Here is a 25,546-nt window from a genome sequence, read left to right as displayed (position 1 = left end):
TGTTCCAACCAGACTGAGCTAGCTGATCAGTTTAGTGTTTCTATCTTCTGTATTTTTTCAGTAGGAGACTAGAAATCCTCTCTGTTGCTAGGTGGTTGCTAAGGGTCGGACTACGTCCTGGAGTGGTAAACATTGCGTAAGAGCCTACTGATTGTCCCCATGTGTTGCCACGGAAACGGGGATCGCACTACCAAAATCTTTTATATTTTGAGAGTGAATTGCTCCACAAATATGAAGACATTTTTAATTACATCTTTTATTTAGCTGGTAACTTGTTGTATGATCGCAATATTTCACTCGTCCTTTTTCTGTTCTGTCCAGATCCATTTTGTTTTTTTGGAGCGAGTAAAGAAAAAGTGCGTCTACAAGTGTGAAGGACACGTTTAAGACAAACTGCTTCCAGGAAACCAGATTATATTCCAACATATTGGAACCATTTCTGTTTGTTTTCCTTGTCACACCCTTCCTTTGTCTCCCACCACAAACTCACCTCTTTTGTTGCCCCCCCCCTCCCCACCTCCCTCTCTCCCCTCGCTCTCCCTCCACCTTCATCCTCTCTTCACACTTGGCCTGTATCTCCCCCCCCCCCCCCTCCTCTTCCTCCTCCTCTTCCTCCTTCGTCTCTTTTCCTTCTTTGCTCTTTATCTGCCACCCTCAACCTCCCTCATCCTTCCCATCGGCAGCTTTTCAAAAAGACTTTCCCATCTCGGGATCTTTGACAGCATCCTCCAGACAGATACCCCCCCCCCCCTCTTCCCCCTCCATCCCCCCCGGGGGGATTTGAACCGTGGCGTGACGGCTCACTGCCAGAAACCATGTGACACCCTTTTTTTTTTAATTTTTTTTTTAATTTTTTTATTTGGGGGGGGGGGGCTCCACTCATCTGCCTTTGGTGTGGTTTCATGTGTCTTTGCGTTGCGTCAGGTGGAGAGCTGTTGAATCTGTGGATCTCCAAACACACCGACATCTTTTCCACAACAATCGGATCAAATTAAAACTTAATAAATTCGATTTATTTTTCCCACCACATCATACCAGGTAGGACAGTCACAAGGATTCAGCTCTTGTTGTCGCGCCACATCTTTTATTAGCTGCTCACTTGAAACTGCCAGCTTTGACTCCTCATTTTGGACAAATCTTGTTTTTTAAAGGGAAACATTCAAAACGTTGATACCAAAGCAAAACAAGTTGGGCCTGTCGTACTGGATGGAATTGTTGAATATTTTTAATCTCAATATTGTGTATTTTTACGGTTAATCAGTTGATTATATAAAATTTAAAATGTTCAGAAAATCTTAAGAAATGACCTGAAGGTTGTTAGATGTTTGTTAACTTGAGTGTAGCACGTTTTTAGCAGAATTAGCTGTTCGAAATCCTTAAACTTAATGAAGTTACATGAATTTAAAGATTTTTTTACCAACAACTATCTGCCCGGTGACGAATTGATTCATCGATTATAAGTTTGAGCAACAGTTTGAATCCAAAATTGCAACAAAAATTACGATCACAAAGACGCACTGAAAAAAATCTGTATGCACACATATTATACAGAAATACCTCCACAGAGCCTCGACGTGTTCACCCTGTCAACCCTTCCAGTAGTCTGGCCTCCGTCTGGGGAGCGGGGGTGTGTGTGTGTGTGTGTGTGTGTGTGTGTGTGTGTGTGTGTGTGTGTGTGTGTGTGTGAGACCACTGCTGCCTGTGAGAAGATGTTTTGACAGGAGTCGGGAGCTTTTGTCTGGAGGCAGACAGACTGCAGCCGAGGACCAGACAGTGGAACAACCTGCTCATCTATTTTAATGCTGAAATGTTGATAAGAAATTATTACAGCTATCATCCGTAATGAAACATAGATAACATAAATAGTAAATAAATGCATATAGATATATTAAAAATGATATAATTTGTGGTCCTGCAGAAGTTGAAGTCTCTTAAAACGACACGACTCCTCCAGCAGCAAACAGTACTGCTGCACAAAAACCCAGCATCGCTGCAATCTGTAATCTGTAGTCTGTAATCTACTCCACTACCCGACTGACCGAAGACAAATGGTGACGAATGGTCAGCTGCACCAGCTACCGACTGCAAGAACTAATTTCCTCCTGACTCACCCAAAAAACCCCGAGACTCTCCACCTGCGGGGCGGTCAGCACAACTGGGACTTTCAGGCTGCTTCGATTTGAAAGCCAGGAAGAGGTGGAAGGAGGAATTCAGACAAGGAGGTAATGGGGGGGGGGGGGGGGGGGGGGGTCACGAAAGAGGAAGCGTCTGTGCCCTGCTGATGCTGTCGGTATTTCATGGTGGGCCTCCTTTTCAATGGTTTGTCCTGAGAAGAGGCAGGAAAGCGTTTAAGTGCGTCTGCAGAGCTGCTTCTGTGGGATCCTCCGGTGGAGAGCACGTTACCAGGACGTCCTGCAAGATGGCTGCAGGTGTCTGGAGATCTTTTTAGCCAACAGATGTGGAGTTTAACAACTCTAACATCTGTTCGCAGTGAGGCTACGAATATTCCTGAACAACAAGAAACGCTGTGGCTCAGCTCCAACTTCATCTTTCAAGTTACTAAAATTTAAAAATCCTTTTGACCTTTGACCCAGTGAGACGGTTTGACCTCATCCACAGAGAAGTATGCGTTAACCACAGACCTGCATGTGTTTGGTTTTGGAACCAAATACGGAAAAGTTGGAACAAATTACCTAAAAAGTACATGACGCCTTCCAGCAGAGAAGTTGAACCTGGCTCAGCTTTTTTCCCTCAACATGATGCAACGTCATCGAGCAAAATGTTCAACCTCCTCCGGAGGGCTGAAAACTGAAGCCGACGCCAAAGCACACCAAAAACTGCAGTTCCTTAAATCGCCACTTGAGGCCATCTCCAAAAGTGAGTCGCTCCCCACAGACTCACTTATTAATTCCTTCCACTTCAGCTTCAATATCGCTCTCTTACGGTTTCTACGTCCGTCCGTGACCAGTAGGGGGGGCTAAGTTTCTGCTGGTGCTCGTTCCCGAAACATGTTTCCCACCGTGGCAGCGGCGGCAGAGCGAAGAAACACGAAGAGCTGCGGCGACGCCAGCAAACGCCGAGGAACGGAAGCCGGAGCAGGTTGTATCCTGCCGGTTTCCATTAATGCCGATTGGTTAAAGGTCGCTTCGATAGTTTCAACCCGAGCCAGGCTCGACTCCGTCAGCTCGACTCCGTCAGCTCGACTCCGTCAGCTCGTGCGGGACGTCGCACGTCTTGTGTTTTTGTCTGAAAGTCCACCAACAGAGAAGTTCATATCTGACTTATTGCAGCGTGATGAAAGTCTCAACTATCAAAGTGAAGGTTGCGTTCAACCTTGAAAAAAATGAATGTGACGTTTTTGTGCCGTCTCATTTTTAGAGGTTAAAGGTGCAAAATAGAAATCAGATTTTTGGTGTTTTTCTTGCTCGGAGTCACATTTGTTTTTAGTGGTCTGAAAAAAACAGAAAAAAAAAACGTGTCCTCCAAAAGCTACTGCATGTTGAATATTTCATGAGGCTGTTGTGTTGAGTCCCAGTTTTTAATGAATGCTTGCTGAAGCAGCGCTGCACTTTAGCTTCCGTTTCCCAAGAGAAACGGTTTGGAAGAAACAAATGCTATTCTGTTTCCCAGATAATGTGAGATGCACACGAGATGATTTGGTAACAAAATATTAATTTGACTATTTTTTTTTTTTAATTTTGCATCTCAGAAATAAACAAATGTGTAACAAGTATATATATATATATGCTCTCTAATTATCTAGATATGAAATACATAAACTAGGCTGCCATGTATTGTTATTTTTTTACAAGAAATATGTCTGTTTTCTTGTAAACACAAGCGTCTTCAGTGTCAGGAGCTTCCGTTCGGAGAAAGCAGAGATGTGGATGTCTTTACGGGGACATGAGAGCGGCTCATGTCGGGATCACGGCTTTGCCAGATTCCAGCCTCTGTCTCAGCGGTCCGCCTGGCATCCAGGACACATCACCATGGCAATCACACACCACATACTCAATCTTTCTCTCAAAATGACTGCTGTCACAAGATGCCTCCAGTCTCATTTTCCTACAGTGCAGCCCTGAAAGAGGGAGAACTCCCCCTCCCCCCCTCCACCACCACCGCCGCCTCCTGATGATAATGGATCCTAATTTGACTTAGATTATGATTTATCAGATGCCGCTCGTGCTTCAGTCGGAAGTATTATGCGGCTCTCTGAAAATGGGAAACCATTACAAGTGAGACATCCATCCGTCAACCAGCGGTCGCCATAACGGAGAGGAGAAGAGGCCGTACGAGCCGGACCGCGACGCCTGCCCCAGAAATTAGACCACCCCGATTTGATTTCCCTTTTCCTCTCCCTCTCCTTCCGTTGCCGACTCCTCGTCTCTCTCCCCGGTGGTCCGCATCGGGCCAAAAATCCTCCGCCGACGTCGCAGATAAGCATCAGACAGAAAAAACGTCACCTTTCCTGCTCAAACTGCTGTTGGATTTTTAACGTCGCCTCGTCTCTACTTATTTCCTCGGGTTACAATCGCCTCAGCCGCAGACCCAAAAGACTGCAATCTCAAAATTCCCTCCGTTCTCACGTCCGCCCTTTTTTCCTGCCTTTAAAAGGCTGATCCATTCGGCTGCCACAGCAGAGATGAATCCTTTGTAGTCGCTGTGATTAATGTCCCACTCAGACTGCCCGCTTCCTAATGTACAGATCATTGTGACTGCCGGCTAATGCGGCCGACATTGTGTCAGTCAGTCTTTGATACGCACAAAGATGAATCAGGTTTTTTAAAGTCTTGGATCTCGTGCATCCAAGAGATTCAAAGTCATTATAAGCCATTATGGAGGTTTTTATGTATTCTTGGAGTCTTGATTCATCCTGGGGTAGTACTGAAGGTAGTGGTCTCCTACCGGAGAGCGGGAGCTTGTTCCCTGTTTCTGAGGAGCTCGTCAAAGGTTAGCACCTTTGTTCAGGGTTCGAACCTTAAACTCAGACGAGGGGCCTTTCTGTGTGGAGTTTGCGTGTTCGGCTTCTTCCCGCCATCCAAAAACACGTTATAATGGATGGATGGACAATAGTTTTGACTTCCAGAGGGGCGGCGGGTCCCAATCGAAGGGGAAACACTGGATCTTATTAGTTCAATCTGATTTATTTGACACTATTTCAAACCAGTTTGGCCGCCCAGGAGGTGCTTCCACTGCGGTAGATATTTAGGGAACATGTGTGTCAGGTTTAAGGTTTTGAGGTTTACCCGGTGGGGGTGATGGCCATCACAGTGGAGGCTCCTCTGATGGTGGAGGGATACATACCTCCTATCAGAAGCACATTTTAACCCTCGGACCTTATTTTTCTGTCGCTAAGTTCTGGAAGAACATCCGGATCGAACAAATGTTAAATGTTAAAGAAAAGAAAGTACCGGTCACACCTCTTTTCCCAAAGTGCTCCAGTTCATTGAATTTGTAATTTTGCATCTTAAATTAAACCTGAAATACTCCGTTCTTTCCTCGACTGTTAGAGCAAAGAAATAAACTCTCTGAAGCCTTGCCAACGCTAAGAGCCAAAGGAACTTGTGCAAATGTAGTTTTCTGATTCAAACTGAACTTTATTCACGAGTGTGAAGAAGTCAGCCCTTGTTATCAATGTTTAGTTTAGCTGAGACCTCATAAAAATGTAAAAAAGCCAGTTGGACTCTTTAATGCCTCTCTAATCCACTGCTGATAAGGCGGCGCACTCACCCTGCTGGTTTGAAAATCCTCTCCTCTTCCCTTCACACTTTCATCTCACACTTTGCGTTCCCAATCTCTGCCAGTAATTTGCACAACCTGTAGGAAAAAAAAGAAAACACGGCTCTTGTGGGCACCGGCGGGGTCGAAACTAGTTCTCGCTCCTCTGCGGAGCTGTTAAAGCACCACTACAAGTTAATGGGCCTGGAAGAGCCCACTTTTACAGCCATGTTGACACAGAAAGGAATAATTAGTCGGATGCGATGCTGTCTGCGGTAAAGCCATTAACTCGGAGGAGCAGCATTTCTCCAAAACCTTGTTGCCTGGTTACAGTTTCCCCAGGTGACCGAATGTGCTGAATCACGGGCGATCGGCCGAGCATCACAAAAGACCCCGGAGGGCCTGCGAAGCGTGAGTAACGATCGGTGGGATCATAACGGCGTCGTGAAGCCCAGATATGTTACGATAAGTAGCTCATCTGACAGCGCAGATCTGTCCGGTGACGGATGGAACGGGCGGCGTGATGGATGCCGTCTCCCGTTAACCCTCCAGTCAGAGAGTCGGCAAGAGCACGAGAGACTCGGAGATCAGACACCGGCTGAAAAGAAAGAAAAGAAAAGCAATCGAGAATCTGTTGTGTATTTATGAGAAACGTCGACGTTCACTAACCCGAGGAGAAAAACAATAAAGTGCCGAAGCGTTTTACATGCGCTTGATTCCCACCCCGAATCAGATAGTCTGTGTTTGTACCTCCCCTGTGCAGAGGAGCAGATCATCATCATCATCATCATCATCATCATCATCATCTGTCACTGATGGATGAGATTAGAGGCTGTTCTGTCACCGTTACATCAAAGCACTACAACTGTGATGACACGTTAGATCGGGAGCCGGCGTTAATGTGGATAACATCACGGATCTGTTTCTCTACTTAGAATTTCAATGTCAGGCAGGAAGACGGAGCTGAACGTCGGTTCGGGTGAGACGAGGGAAGAAAGATAATATTACTATATTGTATATTATTAAAAAGGAAAGGAGAAAGCGCGTGTTGCTGATCTGCCTCCTTGAAGTTTGTGGTTTGGTTGTGTTCGAGCTAACTGGGTTTCTGGTATAATTGAACAAATGTAATGTTGGTAAAAACAAATTTACATTGTTTTGGGTTTTTTTCGTAGTCAGCGAGGGTTGAAAAATATCAACGCTACGCTCTCTGCACTGTCACCAGCCGTCCAATCACAGTGAAGGACGCTGGTCTCTGATTGGTCCGCCCTTCAGAGTGACTGTGTAAACGCTGTGATTGTAGTCTGGAGTCTCTGTTCTCATTAAGGTCTGCTCAGCCACTCTGAGAGGCAGACCAATCAGAGATCAGTGGGCGTGGCTAAATGCAATGACGTTGAAGCAGCTCCAATGGCAGTATTTTGTAATATTTTGCGAATAACTTTTGTCTTTACGAGAATCTACTCTTAGTTTTATGGGAAAATTCTTTTTTAAAAAAAACATCACAATTCTACGAATTTTCTTCGATTTTCGTCACGAGGAGAAACTTTTAATACGAGGAAGCTTCATGAAAATAACTTCTGACCCCGAAGTATTTCCCACTGAAAGCCTACATGAGATTAGACCCAACACAATCTCCCCTCTATTCAATCCAGACATTAAATTCAATCTCAGAGTGAATGATTGAGAGCGAATGGAAAGCATCTGTGAGGAAATAGAATCGGTGCTTCTGCTTAAACCACATGCAGATAATTCAGTGACATATTTAAATCAATCCGATGGGGATTTGTAGTAATGAAACTTAAATGGCCCCCCACATACTGTGAAGACGGCGTTCGTTAAAAGGAGGGCAGGATCGCAGATATCAGGAACTCAGTCTAATTTATTTGCTTGTGAGCGAACCGGCCGGCATCGATACGCCGACGTGTGCAACCATGAAATCGGCCCGTGAATTAAAAAGGCGGCGTTATCGCCTGCAGTGGCGCCGCAGCTCCAAACCGAAGAACAGTTCCCCATCTTTCCTTTAAATGTGTGTGTGTGTGTGTGTGTGTGTGTGTGTGTGTGTGTGTGTGTGTGTGTGTGTGTGTGTGTGTGTATACGTGTGCGCTCGCATTAATATCAGTCAAATATTGTATTACCATCTCCAGCATTTTCTGACCAGCGACGCCCCTGAAAAAATAGAGATGCCCCATAAAACTGAAAAGCAATTAAAGTCAATCTGTTCCGTCGACGGATTCCGATGTTTACTGTCTGCGTTGCACAAGTGTCGACGCGCCGTGGGATGAAGGAGGCACACAATGAATGCGACTGGAAGTTATTGAGGACGAGATCATGTGCTGCAGGAAATGAGGCTTCTTTAGGGAAACAAACGGACTTGTTTTTGTTTCCATAACATTTCATATATATATATATACACATATATATACATATATATACATATATACACACACATTGGATTGAAACCTTGTTTCAAAATTTTTGATTGTTGTGATTTCAAACTTTTAAAAGGATAAAGGGACCCGTAGTAAATATATCTTTACAGTGTGCCAACTTCTGGATCCATAAACTTGTACATTTCTAACTAATTAACTTAATAGTCTTTCAGTATTACAACATTAAGCTTTTTGGGGGTCGTTAACCTCTGAAACAGTTTACTTTGTGCTGTCTTTCTTTGTTTTCTTCTTTTTTTACCGTTTTCTCATTAATGTATTTCCTTTGTTATGTTTCGCACAACAGGAATCTAAGCGAGTACCTTTCAAAATAAAAGCACCTACAATATAAATAGGAAACAAGACAAGTGCAAACTTCAAAGATGAAAAAGTACAAATTAAAATGGCAAAGATTAACTATCAAATCCACGTTCATTCCTCGGTGAAGCTTCAGTCGTTCAGTGTCCGGCGACTCGACGAAAGTCCACCATTTATTTCTTAACACACACACACAAACACACACACACACACAGATACACAAACACAGATACACAAACACACACACACACACAGATACACAAACACAGATACACACACACACACACAAACACACACACAGATACACAAACACAGATACACACACACACACACAAACACACACACAGATACACACACAGATACAGATACACACACACAGATACACACACACACACACAGATACACACACACACACAGATACACAAACACAGATACACACACACACAAACACACACACACACACAGATACACAAACACAGATACACACACACACACACACACACAGATACACACACAGATACACACACACACACCTTTCGCGTGCGAACTGATTTGTTTTTGCACTTCATCGATACGCTGCGTCTCCTGCGTCTCTTTCGTCTCCTTCGTCTCTTTTGTCTCCTTCATCTCCTGCGTCTCCTTCGTCTCTTTCGTCTCCTTCATCTCCTTCGTCTCTTTCGTCTCCTGCGTCTCCTTCGTCTCCTGCATCTCCTTCGTCTCAGAGTCCATCGACACGGCGGTTTGATAACGAGTCACTAAGTGTGCTGATATTGTATCGACCGGCGTCTAATTGCCGTGTTTCTGCAGATCAATGTGTCTCCGTCATCGTCTCGGGGTTTAATCCGCTGTAATCCAGAGCGAAGGCGTGATCGGGCTAATAGAAGCGAACGCGGCGTCGACACGGCGGCCTGCGGGACCTTCTGATCGCCGCGCTGCATCGACCGACACCAGCGAGGCCGCGAGCCGGTGAATCCAGCCGGGGTGGAACTTCTTCTTTCTCGGGGTCGTCGGGTCGAACAAACGCAGGAACCGCCTTCTTTCTGCTGCGTCACCAGACAGCGATGACACTTTTATTTTTTCATGCACAAAAGTTCCCAGTTTGAGTTCACGAGACACCGGTTATATTTTAAAAGTCGTGAAACAACACAGAACATTTCAACGCAGCTCGAGTCTTTTACAAACATCCAACACAGACAATTTATTTTAACGAAAGTGAAGCAATTAAATCAGGACAGCAAGCAAATTATAACATAAAATGGATTTAATATTCAGTCTTATCAAAATAACAAGACTTTCTACCCATTTCTTCTGTTCTTTAACAAAACTGCACCAATTTGTGGGTTCGATTCTGCTTCAGACGGTCTGTGAGACTGTACGAGTCTGAATGTGCTTCGTGGAACAGCAGAAAGGTTTGTTGTAAAAGTTTGTTTATTATTAGAAAGAAATGTTTCGCCTCGTGTGTTTCTCTCCAAAAAAGTAGAAGTTGTGTGTTTCATGTGTTCCTACGAGGCAGCAGCTTCTTTCCACCTCCGAATCCGGTCCTCGCGGCGCCGCCACCGTTGGCGCCGGTTAGCGAGGGCATCCGTTTCCCTCGGAGCTGTCGGCGAGCCTTCGATCAAGCGACCCGGATTATCATCGCTGGCATCTCGCTTCATTTTTCACAGCGGAGAGTGAAAAGGCTTCAGCAGCTGCTTCCCTCCTCGTCGGAGGACGTCGGAGCCTCGTTCACCTGAACCGATGAGATAACGGGAAACGAACCGCCGCCGCGTATCTCCATCAGTGGATGTTTATTTAACAGGCTGGAGAGCTCGTCGCCACGACAGCCACATCGCATGACGACCCGTGCTTCATTAAATGTTTAATTAAGACGGCGGCTTTTTAATTAAAAAAAAGCTGATTATTATGAAGCAAGGATTATTGCCAAATGAAATAGATATGATATCACAGAATACAATCCACCTGTTATTAGGAGCTTTTATTTTATTGACTCAGCGACTGTTAATTTCCCTTTAAAGTGCAGAAGGGAATTTAAGGATTTGAGATCCTGTCGGTAGTTTGCATCGTGATGAAGAGGAGCAGCTCGAGGTGACGCTCTCATCGAAGACTTCGGAGTGCGAACCGACGGCGACGCTCTCGTATCCTCAAGGTCGCCGCAACCGGAGCCACGACGGTCCTCGTCGGAAAAACCGACACGAGATCCACTCCAACCTCTCCGCCGTCTCCGTCGGCCGGCGGGACGGGTCGTCTCTTTGAAGCTGCGGACGCTCCTCAGATTCACATTAATATCAAGAGCACGTTGATCCTCTGAAAGTCGCCGAGTCCTCACAGCGAGTGGAAGTCGGTCTGAAGGATGCTCTCACATTCATGAGACTTCCTGTACACGACTCTCTGTTGGGATCTGTAGAAACAGACTTGGAACTCCTCTTCCTCGTTCCTCTTCGCCAAATGAAGCAGCACTTTAATGGGAATCTTGTGTTTTAACCACAGACTGTTTCTAAAAGAGTTCGTAGCTTCAGGTCTATAAAATGGTTCTGATCCAGAAGAGTCTTCAGCTGCAATACCAGCGAGTGCCACTAGAGGTCGGCTCCAAAAAGCCTCCGGCTCCATAGACTCCCATTCAACTTCTCTCATCAAATCCAAAGTGAATAAAATGTGTCCATCAGTTATCTCGGTGTTGTTAGCTAAAGTCACTCCTTCTTATTAGTTTTCTGGAGGTCCATCTGAAAATAATCCCTCATCCATTAGAAAAGTTCATTTTTTTGATTTAGGATCATGTTTTGACTTTTCAGACAAAGATGATTCCCGCATGGCAAAACTATTTTAACTCATTAAGCCTCTAATCAAACCTTTTGATTCCTCTTTAATTAGCTCATCTGTGTTTTTATTATATCAGCTGGAGCTCATTAATGTTATTTGTGTCGCGGCCACTCTGTTGTCTCTCCAAACCGCAGACTGCCTGTACTCTGCAGGAGATTGTTTCTGAGTGAAGTATCTCTGTATCATTACTTTGCGACCTTTCTTTCAGAGTTCAACAGAGTGACGAGAAAATGTATCAGCAGAACGCAGCAGATTAAATACAAGAGTCTTAATTCAACTTTGTATGCATTAAATCAATAAATAGGACCTCCGCTGTTTGGATCAAGTAGTTTCTGAAACATCTTTTTGTTCAGTATCATCAATATCTGCTGCTTGTTTCACGTTCAGGTTGCAGCTACGACAATTAGACTCGCTAATTAATGTGGTAAAGAATTAAATGCTTGATTTATATTTGATCAAAATGCTGCTGAACCTCCAGAAACAGAATGTAAAAAAGAATCTGATAAAACTATTCTCTAACTTCTTAAAACTTTTTGAAGCATCTGTCTGGAAGTTTAGAATTCCTCTTAAATATTTTAGCCAGAGGCCCCAAAAAAAAGAAAAAAAAGACTGAAGTTTTGATAAACCCGAGTTTTCCTCAAAGCTTCTTTTCTGTGCCTCGCTCTGCATCAGAGCACCGAGCAGTGGTGTCGTTCACATTCCTCCTTCCAGGGCTTAAAGGCTGAGACAGGCAGCTTCTTATTTCAGGAGGAGGAACACCCGACCGTGAAAGTGAAGGCTGCATCTCGGCGTAAACGGCTCAGCCGGCGAGCCGCGGTCCTCTTATGGAGTCCCGGAGACTCCACGAAGCCTCGCCGTGACCTCTGACCCTCCTGCTGCACCGATATTGAGCGAATGTGTCCGAGAGGACGGAGCTCATCTCCAGACCGGACGTCAGCCCGCCGGGCTCGGGGGAGGGTGGAGGGGGGTGAGGTGGAGGGGGGGGGGTGGGGGTTCATGTACAGTCGTGATTGATTTGCAGCTTTTTTTTTTGTCCGACATCTTCGAGCCTCTCGTCGGTCTCTCGGCAGATTTCTACGATATGAGGCAGGTCTGCAGGTCGGCGTAATGATGATCTACTTTTGATTACACGCTGCCTCGGGAGACGGAACTTCTCCCAAACATTGTTCTTACGTTCACACCAGATCCTGCAGACTTCCTCTTCCTCCTCCTCCTCCTCCTCTGGTTCAGACATCTGTTCCACGTTCAGCCCCCATTAGACGGGAGTCTGTGCGTTGGATCCGGCACCGAGGCCTCGACCCGAGTCAGAGAGTCACCCTCGCGGTCAGCTGATCTCCGGAGGAGGTCGGGCGGCCGCGTTACGTCCCGGAGATTAGCAGGATTGCATATGACAGGTTCCTGGTCTGTAACGAGGCTCTGGCTCTTCCATCGTGTGTGTCTGGAGTTGATAGCTGGCTAAGTTGGTGCTGCTGCTGTGTTTCACATTATGTAATTACAGCCCTCTAGTTTCTGCTTCTTTTATGATGGATGAAGTGAATTAAGCAGCTATTTCAGTTATTTTCTTTTCCCCCTGGAGATAGACTGAAATTCAAAGTCTGGTTTAACTGAGCAGCTTCTGTCACAATCGAGCTTAAAACAGATTTGGTTCATTTCTTTCATTCTTTTATGCACGTCCTGTTTTGTTTTTTCATTGCATCCTTCTTTCAATCGTTTTATGTTGACCTTAAAGTTTTCTTGTGTCAGCAGAAAAAGGGTTTTGGAAAGAGTTGCAGGTTTGACCTTTTGAGTTTCAGAGATAAGACAGTCCCCAGTTATTTCCTGGCAGGTTGAAAAGTCAACGTTTCCCCGCTGCTTCATTCACTCACACTGTTTTAGAGGGAAAGTGTATAAATACATTTTTCCTCTTTACACCAATGTCCTATATTTCTCTCCATATTCACACTCAGGAACCTGCAGAAACTTGTCGATGCTTCATTAGAGAAAAATCTGTTGACGGGCCCTCAGAAATAAGAAAGAACTGCATAAAATACATCAAAATAAAAGCTGAATGGAGTTTTTTTTATGCTGCAAACAACCAAAAATACTGGCAAAGAGGCAGAAAAACTGAAATAAACATAAATAAATATGTTTATCACTATAGAAATACACATATTTGTATGTTTAGACAAGCAGGAAGAGATCAAGATTCAAGTATTAATGTTTCTGCATACGCTCAGAGTAGGTCGGAAAGTCTGCGGTCTAAAAAGGAAAAGTTTTAATATTTAATATTTGGAATATTTCAGACAGTGATGGAGTCCCGGCTGTCGGCTGACTGACCAGCGGGAGTGTTTGTTCAGCGTAGCGTGAGGAAGTTACACTGAACTCAGCATTGTTTGAAGTGAGGCTGCAGCAGACAATAGCAGCGCAACGGCTGAATGATACGAGGCCGCGAGGGGGGGAAACCTGGGGGGGGTGGGGGGGGGGGGGGGGCTGCTCACCGTTCACCACCAGTCTTTGTTCATTGTTATGAATAATACATCAGAGGCACATTAGTTTGATTCATATTGCTGCTGGCTCTGCTGTGAGCTCTCAGCGCTGCCCTCACTTATCACGCCCTCCTTCTTTTTTTCATCAACGGAGCATTTGATCAATTCGTGGACAAAAAAGCGCGCCGGACTTGAAAGAACTCGGTCCTGCGGGCCATTTCTGATAGAACCAGGTCAGCAGCTCTCAGTGGACCCGTCACACTCATCCTTCTTCTCCCCCCTCCTCCCCCCTCCTCTCTCCACAGTAACCGGCTAACCCCGAGCAACCACGACCGGATACAGAGGCTGCGGCAGGAGTTCCAGCAGGCCCAGACCGTCCCGGACGACCCCGACGACCGCCGGAGGACCTACAGCTTCGAGCAGCCGTGGGTGAGTGTCTGACCCGACCGGACGCCTGTAGCTCAGACTGGACACGGGACACGCGTACACGGGACACACGGACACGCCTCGACTCTCAGACTGTCCAGACTCGAGGAAGATGCACCTGACAGTTCCCGTGGCTAACCGGAGCACGGGGCTAACCATCACTAACACCCACTACTACCAGCCATGAACAAGACTGATGCACCCCCCCCCCCCCCCCCCCCACACACACACACACACACACTGCATCAGGATTAACCTCCATGGGCCTTCCTTGGCTAGTCGTATGCTAACACCCCCACCCCCACCCCCAACCCATCTCACCTTCGAATGTGCATGCAGGAGTCCACCACCATCACTAACCCCGCCCACCTGCTGTCCTCATCCCCGTTTCTGTCTGTCAATCATCTACGTTGGACCCGCCCACCTGCCTCACGGACTTCCGGGTCGTCTTCATCGTGTTTCCATTTTTTTTAACTGTGCCTTTTTCTCTTTTTTTTTGAAGTTGGGGGATTATGTGCATTTTAACCCACGTTTGTTTTCCCGGCACCGGGGGTGGGGTAGAGGGGGTGGGGGGGATAATTAGCGTGCGCTGAAGCAACACTCGGTAATTATAAAACGAACAAAGTCTGAATGCCTTCAAAGTTTTCTTTTTTTTTCGAGGTGATGAAATCGCTTGTCATATTTTTTGGTTGTATTTATTCTCGTTGCTTCCTCGAGTGTTCTTGAGTTTACAGGATTTTCAGTAACAGATTGTGACTACGAACAGTCGGCTGGAGCAGGTTTTAAACATTTTAATACTTTTTTTTATTTTTTATTTTAGTAGCGTCTCAGTGTTCGATGTGATTGTTCCACACACTGAATGAGTCATTTCTTGTGGGACTGATTTTTACACATATTCTGTCACAAACACATAATACATGTTATTATTTCTAATAATGGAGATGTGGGTCGTCCTCTTCCACGTCGTTTTACACTCACAGGTGTGTTTTTGTATGTTTCTGTATGAACTCTTACTGCTGGTTTCCGACACCACCGTTTCCCAACGGTGTCTTTGGTGTGCAGTGGGGAAAAAAATGATCTCCTACGATTTATAATGACGATAAAGTGAGAGCTCACGGACGTATTCCTCTGTGCTCTGGCTTTTTTTTTTTTTTTTTTTTTTTTCCTAGCTTACAGTAAAAAGGCCCAATAAAAGTATTCAGTATTATCCAGCGTCCCGGCAGTGTTTCACCAGAGTTTTAAAGGGGATCGATGGACCGGCACCGAGCGGCAACCATCGGTGATGTCATCAACCATCAGTGATGTCATCAACCATCGGTGATGTCATCAACCATCAGTGATGTCATCAACCATCGGTGATGTCATCAACCATCAGTGATGTTATCAACCATCAATGATGTCATCGTCGCTTTGTGAACGTTATGAAGCCTCCAGTTCAGATTCTGTCCGTCACCATCTTTACTAGTTGCAGCAGGAAGTGACCATATTTGGACGAGCTGGGGGAGGAGCCAGACGTGGATCTGACCGATCTGATCGGAAACCTGACGATACTACGTCCCGCCCACCGATAGCTGTAACCTGACTGCACCACAGACCTGTCAGTCAAACAGACACGCCCCCAAAAACAGGTCTTCTTGAATCTTCTTTTCTAATGAATGAGGGATTATTTTCAGATGGACCTCCAGAAAACTAATAAGAAGGAGTGACTTTAGCTAACAACACCGAGATAACTGATGGACACATTTTATTCACTTTGGATTTGATGAGAGAAGTTGAATGGGAGTCTATGGAGCCGGAGGCTTTTTGGAGACGACCTCTAGTGGCACTCGCTGGTATTGCAGCTGAAGACACTTCTGGATCGGAACCATTTTACAGACCTGAAGCTACGAACTCTTTTTATATACGGTCACGCATTCCTGCCGCCATTGTGCAGGACAGTGTGGGAAAGAGAAGTGCAGGTCAGCTCTTCTTTTGTCTCCAAACAACTGAGCGTGCTCGCTATCAAAGAGCTGGAAACTGTTTGTTTCCATCAACTGCAGCGTACTTCCTGTTGTCAGCCGACTCATTTTCCCATGAAAACTGAGCGCTAGTTAACCCACGCTCTCAAAAACAAAGATACCTCTCACGTCCATTAAAGCAGCTCTACACCTCAAATATTAAAGTTGAATTAGTTAAAGATTCTTCAGTGTTCAGAACCCTCTGATGGTCCACGTCAGACCCTTTTTACTTCATCAGGCTGCAGCTCACATTCGGGCTCTCTGTAGTAATTGCACGTTATTAGACTCACGTACCGGTGGGCTGCATTGAAAACAGGAGAATGTGTCTTTGAAATTCAATTACCTCCTCCACTGCATATATTACGTTTTGTTGCTTCATCTGAGTGATGTGCTGTGAAACCTCAAGGAGGAAGTGTCCTTTTTCATAATCCACCTGCAACTGACCCACTTACAGTCCCGACCAGAACACACAGAGAGAGAGAGAGATGGTGCCATTTGGTTTCAAATGGTAGAAAACATCATCTGGAAGAATTCAACATAGAATATTACATATTACAGCATTTGATTGTAATATTTCAAGCACAAATATATTCAATGAAGATCTGTCTTACATTTATTCTTGTTCTTTTTCAACCAAATAATAATAATAATCTTTATTTGTTAAGTCACCTTTCATACAAAAATACAGCAAGAAAATGACATGGTGTTTCACATATAAAAAAACAAAGGAACATTTTGTCTTGTTTAATTTGATGCATTTGATTTATTTTCTATATTTTTAAGAGTTAAAATAAAGAATAAAGTAAGATACATTTTAAAGGGAGAGTAGCTGGTTAAAGCTTTTTTTTTTTTTCCAGTGTTTTCTGAGCTGATATCTAACAGGTAGTTCGTTCTTCAGCTTCACAGCAGAACTGATAAAAGACGAATCCCCAATTTTTCTTTCGGATGTTGCTGGAAACTTCGATAAACCTGCAGCAGATGATCCCGATGTTCTCGAAGGCACGTAGTTAACCAGAGTCAGCGATGTAACTCGGTCCGGCATCCTAAAGGAAGCTCATCCCACCTGCTTTAGGAAAGTATGAAAGTCATCGTTCCGTATTTTTGGACATTTTCTGACCGTACGATTTATTGGTAGATCGGAAAAAAACTGACATCAATCAATATTGAAAACCACGTCGTCCCGATTAGACACGTATCTCTGAACGGCCAAATCGGGAAAGTAAATTCTACTTTATTGCACCTTCTTCAGATCAGCAGATTCATACTTTAACTTGTACATTGCAAAAAAAAAAAAGTCAAAAAATTAAAATGGCATCTTCCCAAGCATCAAAACAAAACAAGTTATTCTGCCAAATGTAGAAAATATTATCATCTCATTTTATTTTTAAGGATAAATCAACACAAAAACATACTTTTTTTTATGACCTTCTGAACTGATTTGTCTCACATGGAGTCACTGAACCGGACGCTCGACCTCCGACCTCCGACCTCCGACCTCCTCGTCACGTCGCACCTCCGCCGACATGCCGATGGAGCCGTCACATTTCTTTACAGTCCATCTTGATTTTCCGTATTTCAGCCACAAGCCTTCGGTCAGCGCAATATCTCCGGGAGTCCTCCTCCTCCTCCTCCTCCTCTTCCTCCTCCTCTACAGTTTGGGGGGAGCAGGGGAGGATTGTGGGTAACACGATCTAATTCCATCAAGGATGAGTGATGCCCGCTCCGCCGGCAGCACCGCGCCGAGCTTTATTGCACTCATTTATACCACTGTGGGACCAGAGGAGTTCATTCAGTTGATGTTGGGGGGGGGGGGGTGTTTAGAGAAGGCCGTAACATCGCTCCTTGTATTTTACTGTAACATTTTAATGCCGCTATTATCTGCCTTCCTTCAGGGTGTTTCCATCCTCCGCTCTCCAATCGCTGTGTTTAGGCAGATGAGTCGACGTTCCCGGGAATATTCAACACCCCCGAAACTCCGCAGGGGATTTTTGTATTTATTTTTTTATTCCTCAACTGAAAAATATTGAGAGTGAATTCACCCCCGGGCCGTTTTAAATGCAGATATGGAGGAAGCGGTGTGTGTGTGTGTGTGTGTGTGTGTGTGTGTGTGTGTGTGTGTGTGTGTGTGTGTGTGTGTGTGTGTGTGTGTGTGTGTGTGTGTGTGTGTGTGTGTGTGTGGGCAGCTCTCTGACTGTCAGCCGGTCGCTCCCGGAGACGATCGCCCCGGCTTCATCTCTTTAGCGCTGCTGCTAATCGTTTTACGGCCTCCCCGCCGGCCGATGTCCGCGGCGCTCCCATCGAGGCTCTCGACACGTTACAGCCATAAAAAGTAATTAGATTGGCTTCATGTTGCAACTAATCTGCGCGCAATTATTGCACCCACACCGCTAATGAACATCGCAGCAGCGGAAGGAGTTGTGGTACGAGTGGGCCGGAGGTGGAGCTGAGACCTCTGAGTGTGTGTGTGTGCACGCCTTCATCTATCTTTGTGAGGACAGTGGAGACAGTCTTCATATTTCTGAAGGGATGTTTAGGGTTACAGTTAGCCGCTGTTAGATGTGTTGTTTTGGGCGTGTCTGTTTGATTGACAGGCCTGTCAAATGATTTGTGAATTTATGAATCCTCCAGTTCAGATTCTGTCCGTCACCATCTTTGCTAGTTCGGAGCAGTTCAGAGCAGGAAGTGACCATATTTGGACGAGCTGGGGGAGGAGCCAGCGGTGGATCTGACCGATCTGATCGGAAACCTGACGATACTACGTCCCGCCCACCGATAGCTGTAACCTGACTGCACCACAGGCCTGTCAATCAAACAGACACGCCCCCAAAAACAGGTCTTCTTGAATCTTCTTTTCTAATGAATGAGGGATTATTTTCAGATGGACCTCCAGAAAACTAATAAGAAGGAGTGACTTTAGCTAACAACACCGAGATAACTGATGGACACATTTTATTCACTTTGGATTTGATGAGAGAAGTTGAATGGGAGTCTATGGAGCCGGAGGCTTTTTGGAGCCGACCTCTAGTGGCACTCGCTGGTATTGCAGCTGAAGACACTTCTGGATCGGAACCATTTTACAGACCTGAAGATACAAACTCTTTCATATACGGTCTACGCCCGCCACCTGGAGTACTTCCTCATGAACGTTACAGCTTCCTGCTGCTCCGAGCTCGTCACGGTGTTGCGTTCACGTGCAACAGGAGCAGTCGCTTCAGTTTATAATCGTCCTTCGTATTAAAACCCTTTCTGGTTAATAAGTACATGATATCAGTCTTAGAACACAGAAATGAAAATGTGTGTAAATGCATCTCTATATTTTAATCAGTGTTTTTTTCCCTTGAAATGTCCGCATCACTTCCATGTCTGTTCCTGTAGGTGTGAATACCTTCTGTACAACCTGCTGTTGTATGGATGTTCGGCTGTTTTTTTTGGGGGGGGCGACTGTCACAATGTCAAGTGTTGTGTTTTTCATTAACACCCACTAACATCCATCTCGTCTCATTACCGTAGCCCTTCTGAGTCTGCAGCATGCCCCCCCACTCCCCTCCCCCTCCACCCGTCTGTCTGTCTGTCTCACCTTCATTTTGACCTGAGGAGACGAGCTCAGGGTGTGTCTGCCCGTCTGACTGCTGGTAAGTGTCTGTGGTTTGGACTTGGGGGGTGGGGGAGGGGGGGTATCCTGTGTCAGATATGGCTGCCAGTTTTTACTGGGCTACTGTGTGGAAACCATGACTGCAGTTGTGCTGATTTTCATGCTTTGGATTTGAACATTTGGAAATATGACTCGGGAAGATTTTTTTTTCTTGCAGGCATGTTTTTTTCAACCCTGTAAGGTCACTCCAAACTCCAAAGAATTCATCAGAAAATACTTTAAAACCTTTAATTCAGAGAGATTTTGTAGATTTTACTGCATGAAATTCACCACAAGTTTGTAGTAAAGCAGAAGCTGTGTAGAGGTCTGTTTTCACTGGCTGAACTATAAACGTATTGTTCTGTAGTGTTAGTCACCATACAGTCGATTTTTAATGCTGAAAATGATTATTTTCATTATCTCTTTGCTTTGTCATTCATTTTCTGGAATAATCGATGAGCTGTTTGGTTTTTAAAATGTCAGAAAATGGTGAAATGTGGTTTCCAGGAATGCGAAGGAATGAAGAGAAATACCAGAAATTATTCACATTCAAGCTGGAATCTGAGAATTTTCTAATTATTTCATTTAGAAAACTTAAAATTCTAATTTCCAAATAGTGGGCACTTACTTTTCTGTCAATCATCTGATCGGTTAATCGACAAATTTATTAGCATTGGAGGTTGTTATTAGTGTTTAATAAAAGTATATTTAAAATATGAGGATCAGTTATGCAAAGTAATTCACATGAACTTTAAGGTGTTGGAGTGTTTGGCCCTCTAAGATCTCCCTCCATCCTTTTAGCCTGCGGCAACGCTGCAGCCGTCCAACATCATGAATGTTTAACCGAACACGGAAAAGTCCTCATTATTTATTTTAAAAAACTCCCAGCAGCCCCAGAGTCATATCAGCTTCAACGAGAGAACAAAGCAGCTCTCCGATCAACACAACGTCTGCGTCACAATGAGCAGATTCATGAAAGTTTGTTCACATCAGGGTCACGACAGACACAACATTTAAAACAAGTTAAATATTCAACCCTGTTGGGACGCTGAGTGAAGTGGAAATAAAAACAGAATATATTTGTTTTGAATTTGATGCTTGTTAGTCGACTACAGCAAGACGTGAGATTGCTACGCTTGGCGACGTCCATGCGTGACAGTTACACGTTTTACATGTAGCGTGTGTATTACACAATTTGGCCTGTGGCGATTTCTAGGAAAATGAATCCTGTTGCATCGTTTCAACTTACAGGAAAATTATCATAAGTTTCACGCCTCCAAAGCGTGTAATAGACACGCCAGTTGACTGCAGTGAAACGTGAAACTGTCACGTCTAGAAATGGCCAACTCCTGTTTTGAAGTAGTGAACGGGCGTAAATATTTCACGCTCTGCTGTGACACCAGATTTTACCATCAAATTCAAAATAAGTGAATAGTTTTCAAAAAGCAATAAAATGTGTTAGTTTCAACATTTGATATGTTGTGATTGGTCTGTTTTTTGTTTTTTTTTATTAAATAAGGGTTTGCATGATTTGCATGATCGCATTCACTTTATATTTATTTACTTTCACTCTATTTCAGTCTTGTGTGTGTAATCATCAAATCAAAGTCGATAAATTAATAAATCAGTAGATATGCCGATAGCTTTATTGATTAATGCCCACGCTGGTTACGATCTCACCGAGGTCGACTTCTAACCGAGCTGCCGTCTCGCCGTTTTTTCAGTCGAGCGCCAGCAGCAACGGTGCCGGTGGCTACAGCCAGCCGGGTCGCCACTCGGTGTCGGTCGAGGTCCAGATGCAGCGACAGAGACAGGAGGAGAGGGACTCGTTCGCCCAGGCACAGCGACAGTACAGCTCGCTGCCGCGGTGAGTGACGGACGCACACCTCGACAGGACTGTGTGTGTGTGTGTGTGTGTGTGTGTGTGTGTGTGTGTGTGTGTGCGCGCACGTTCACGCACACGCCTGTCTGATTATGTCAGATTCATTGTAATGGACTTGTGACAGTAATGATGGCAGATTACACACATATAACATCAGAGTGAAGAAAGAGGTCGTTTTCAGACCACAAACACACACACACACACACACACACACACACACACACACACACACACACACACACACACACACTGAGTGGACAGATCATGTTTCCCTCTCACACTGATCTGACATGATGGCTTTCCTCTCCCTTAATGTGATTCCCTTTGATCTGTGAGATATGCCGGCTTCTTGTTCCAGGAAGTGATGCAGCTATTTTTTAATTTGAGACTTTTTGGCCGTTATTGGGTTGATTACTTTTTTTTTGTTGATTTTGGGTAAAATTTGTGTAAAACTTGAATTTATTTTAAAACAGACAACAAAGTTTTGGACGGACATGTTTTGTTTGCTTTTGAATTGAATCTTGTGCAACAAGCAAACATTTAAATGTTTTTTTTTTGAGTGTTTTTATGAGTGAACTTCCACCTCAGCTTTATTTCAGTTTTTTCTTCCGGTGGTTGTTGAGTGTTGAAATTTCTTTAAAGAGAAAAACACTTTAATTCCCACATTTGATTATTTATTAACAGTAATTAAACATTTTCTACATATATAATACCTAATAACACTTTAATGCAGCTGTATGCAGCTACAAAGACATTAATATTAGTGTTAAACTTCTGTTGTTCATTATCTGTTTACGTTGTTCTGCAACAAAACTTTAATATCATACAACAAAGGAGCAACAACACGTTAGTAGTGACTTTAAATCTTTTAAATGTGTTTTTATTTCTTGTTTTGGGGATATTTTTCCGTCACTCGTTCAACGGTCTACGAGTCCGACCCGCTGCACTCCTCCATGTACAACGTTCACTCCTTCGTCCTTTCTGACTTCATCGTACTCTAATCCACTGTTATCGACATGAATCCCTTCCTTGATAAATATTGCAGGCGGCTTAGCTGAAAGATTAATGAAGCGCCGTCGTGCTCCGGCGGTCAGAAGCAACATCCCGAGGCCACATCGCTCCACTTTTCCACTAATTCCATTAATAAAGTTCTCTGTTTGGATAAACTCAGCGAGTATCTGGAGAAGCAGAACTATTGTTTGACTTGGATCGTACGGCAGATTAAAGCTGGTGTTCAAGAGATCGGAGCGCCGATGGGGATCCGTGCGGTTCCTTGTGATCGATGGCCGAAGCATTCCTTAAAATAAAAAGAAAACAGCTTTCATTTTATAAACAGGCCCGTCCCCCCTGCTGGGCGAGAGACTCCCTTTCTCCCACCACGAGGAGGTGTGAGGGGAAATTAAAGCGCCGCCATCTGAAACGATGACAACGAATGAAGGGCCCCTCGTCTTCATCACCGTCGAGCACCAAACCAAACGGTTGTCTTTCCTCTCAACGTCCCGGTTGTCTTTCCTCTCAACGTCCCGGTTGTCTTTCCTCTCAATCTCCCTCCGTCGCCTCGTCTCTCTCCTTTGTCTCTGAGCTGAATACAAGCGGTGAGCGTCTTCCTGTATTTACCACACGCGTGTACGCGACCCCTCTTGGCACGGCATCACACACAGACACCGATCTGGTTTGTGTTTCCCGGTGGGGGGGGGGGAGGGGGGGCAAGCTCTGGCCTCTTTGTCAACATATGAAACGAAATCAGATGCCGGGGACGCCTGTCTCGGAAAACTGGAGTCAGTCGAGCGTGTGGGCGATACTCTCCTATCTCGCCCGGCGAGCAGCTGATCCGTTTCCCAACTGCGTTCAATCTCAGCAGAATAAAAACAAAAGTCCTTTCTGTTCTCATTAAGGATTTTTATTTATTTTTTTCCTTTTTCAAATCCAAACACAGGAATAATACGATTTCTTCACAGCTGGCTGATAAACCTGTTAATTATGCATGGCTCCGAGTCAGAAGCCTATTGATGTTTTTTTTGTCCTCCCCCCCTCTCATGTGTATCGTATTGGGCACGAACACACACACACACACACACACACACACACACACACACACACACACACACCAAGACGGAGGCCAGCCGAGCAGAAATGAGAGGTGATGTCACACATCTGGATGTTTCTCTTGTAGAAGGTGCCGTCCACCCTTTGAGGTTTGCGAGGCCTCGTCTCTCAGCAACTCCTCCGTCACCACCAATCACGTTCCACCGGATGTTACACTGATAGTTGTATGAAATATGGTGTTTTCATGTTGCAGAATGAATGAATGAGAAAAGGTTTATGTAGCTGACAGTTCACTCTCTGACCTCGTGAACCGATTTTTCCCAAATGTCAGTAAAAAGGTGAAGAAAGCCGTTTTTCTGTTTCACACTAGAAACGCCTTCTTACATGTCACATACTGTGTGCTGAAAACATCTCAATAGAAAAAGGAAAACAAAAAATCAGCAAATAACTTCTCTGCTGAGGAAGACCATGAGACGCAGTCATAACTTTGAAATTTCACGTTCAGTTTAAAAATTGTGTTTTAACTTGTTTAACGTAAACGTTCGTTTATCCTGAAAATATCTACGTATCACACGACCGGCTGTCGAAACCCTGAACTTCTAACTAAAGGGAGTTTAAAATGAGATAAACCATCAATATTCATTTCAAATGATCCGTTGGCTTTCTTGTGTCCTCTCAGGCAACCCCGGAAGAACCCGAGCTCCGTGTCCCAGGACTCGTGGGATAAAGCGTACCCACCCGGCGAGGGCTTCCAGACGGCCAAGGACAACCCCAGGTACTCCAGCTACCAGGGCTCCAGGAACGGCTACCCGGGCGGCGGCGGCGGCGGCAGCGGCGTCAACGCCCGAGTCCTCCTGGAGGCCCAGGAGCTCCTGAGACAGGAGCAGAGACGACGAGACCAGGAGGCCAAAGGGAAGTTAATGCAGGAGAGCTCCGGTAACAGCAGCTACGAAGGCTACGCGGCGCACCTGAAGGACCCGGCCTCCCCGAAGGGTCCCTACCGACACGATGTGCCGCCGTCACCGTCGCAGTTGGCGAGGCTCAACAGGTTGGGGTCGGAGAAAGGACGACTTTTTTACTCCTGAGGACTCGACGGACAAAGAGCGGGACAAAAAAAAAAAAAAAAAAAAAAAAAAAAACTACGGAGGGAAGTGGACGCTTGAAATCACCACCCGGAGGTCTGGTAGCTTAGCAGCGATGTTAGAGGTAGTGAAGTGTGCTCCGTATGTGGGTGTCTGTGTTCGACCCCCCGCTGTGACGATGACCTATAAGCAGTCCGTCAGTCGGCCTCCTACAGACACGAGACGCTCAGTGCCTTCTTCGCATTCAACGGACACGACGCTCGTTCGCAGTCGTTCAGGACTCTGATTCATGGAGATCTGGCAGCGCCGTGTTACTGACAATCAAACGGGCAGACAGGCGCGCGAGTGGGCGCCTTTCCTTTTTTTTTTGGAGCCCACGGGGAGGCGTAAGTTTCTGCGTGGGTTTGTGTGTGTGTGTGTGGGGGGGGGGGGGGGGGGGCATGTAACAAGGTACATGTTTCACTACCGAGTGTCCCGCGGATGACTCGTCCCACCTGTCACACAATCATCCCTTCTTTTTTTTTGTTCTCATTGCCGGTGCTTCTGTTTTTCTCGACCTTTCTTTCCTCCTCTTCAGCAATAGAAACTCACCGTTGTCCCTGGGGGGAGGGGCGGGGGGAGGAGGGAGGAGAGGGGGGGGGAGGCCACGGCAAAGTGTGTGAAAGAAGGCAGGGCACAGTATGTGTTATTAATACAAAAAAAGAGCCCCCCCTTCATAAATGATTCATAGTGTGTGTTATC

The 25,546-nt window shown here is 45.2% G+C and overlaps 1 protein-coding gene across 1 annotated transcript in view; it reads left to right on the top strand.

Annotated features, from left to right (window-relative positions):
- Positions 1-25,233, top strand: part of LOC138214100 (partitioning defective 3 homolog) — a 199,383-nt gene extending 174,150 nt beyond the window's left edge. The window contains 3 exon segments of the mRNA XM_069175470.1: positions 14,047-14,170; positions 21,520-21,662; positions 24,403-25,233. Coding sequence (XP_069031571.1) covers positions 14,047-14,170; positions 21,520-21,662; positions 24,403-24,808 — 673 coding nt within the window. The 3' untranslated portion in view covers positions 24,809-25,233.
- Positions 25,234-25,546: the final 313 nt, after the last annotated feature.

Source organism: Embiotoca jacksoni, unplaced genomic scaffold (assembly GCF_022577435.1).
Source record: "Embiotoca jacksoni isolate LCO1_2020_lvr unplaced genomic scaffold, fEmbJac1.0.p SCAF_67, whole genome shotgun sequence".
Lineage (NCBI taxonomy): Eukaryota > Metazoa > Chordata > Actinopteri > Embiotocidae > Embiotoca > Embiotoca jacksoni.
The sequence above is the reverse complement of the archived record's forward strand: the minus strand, read 5'-3'. Positions and strand labels throughout refer to the sequence as shown.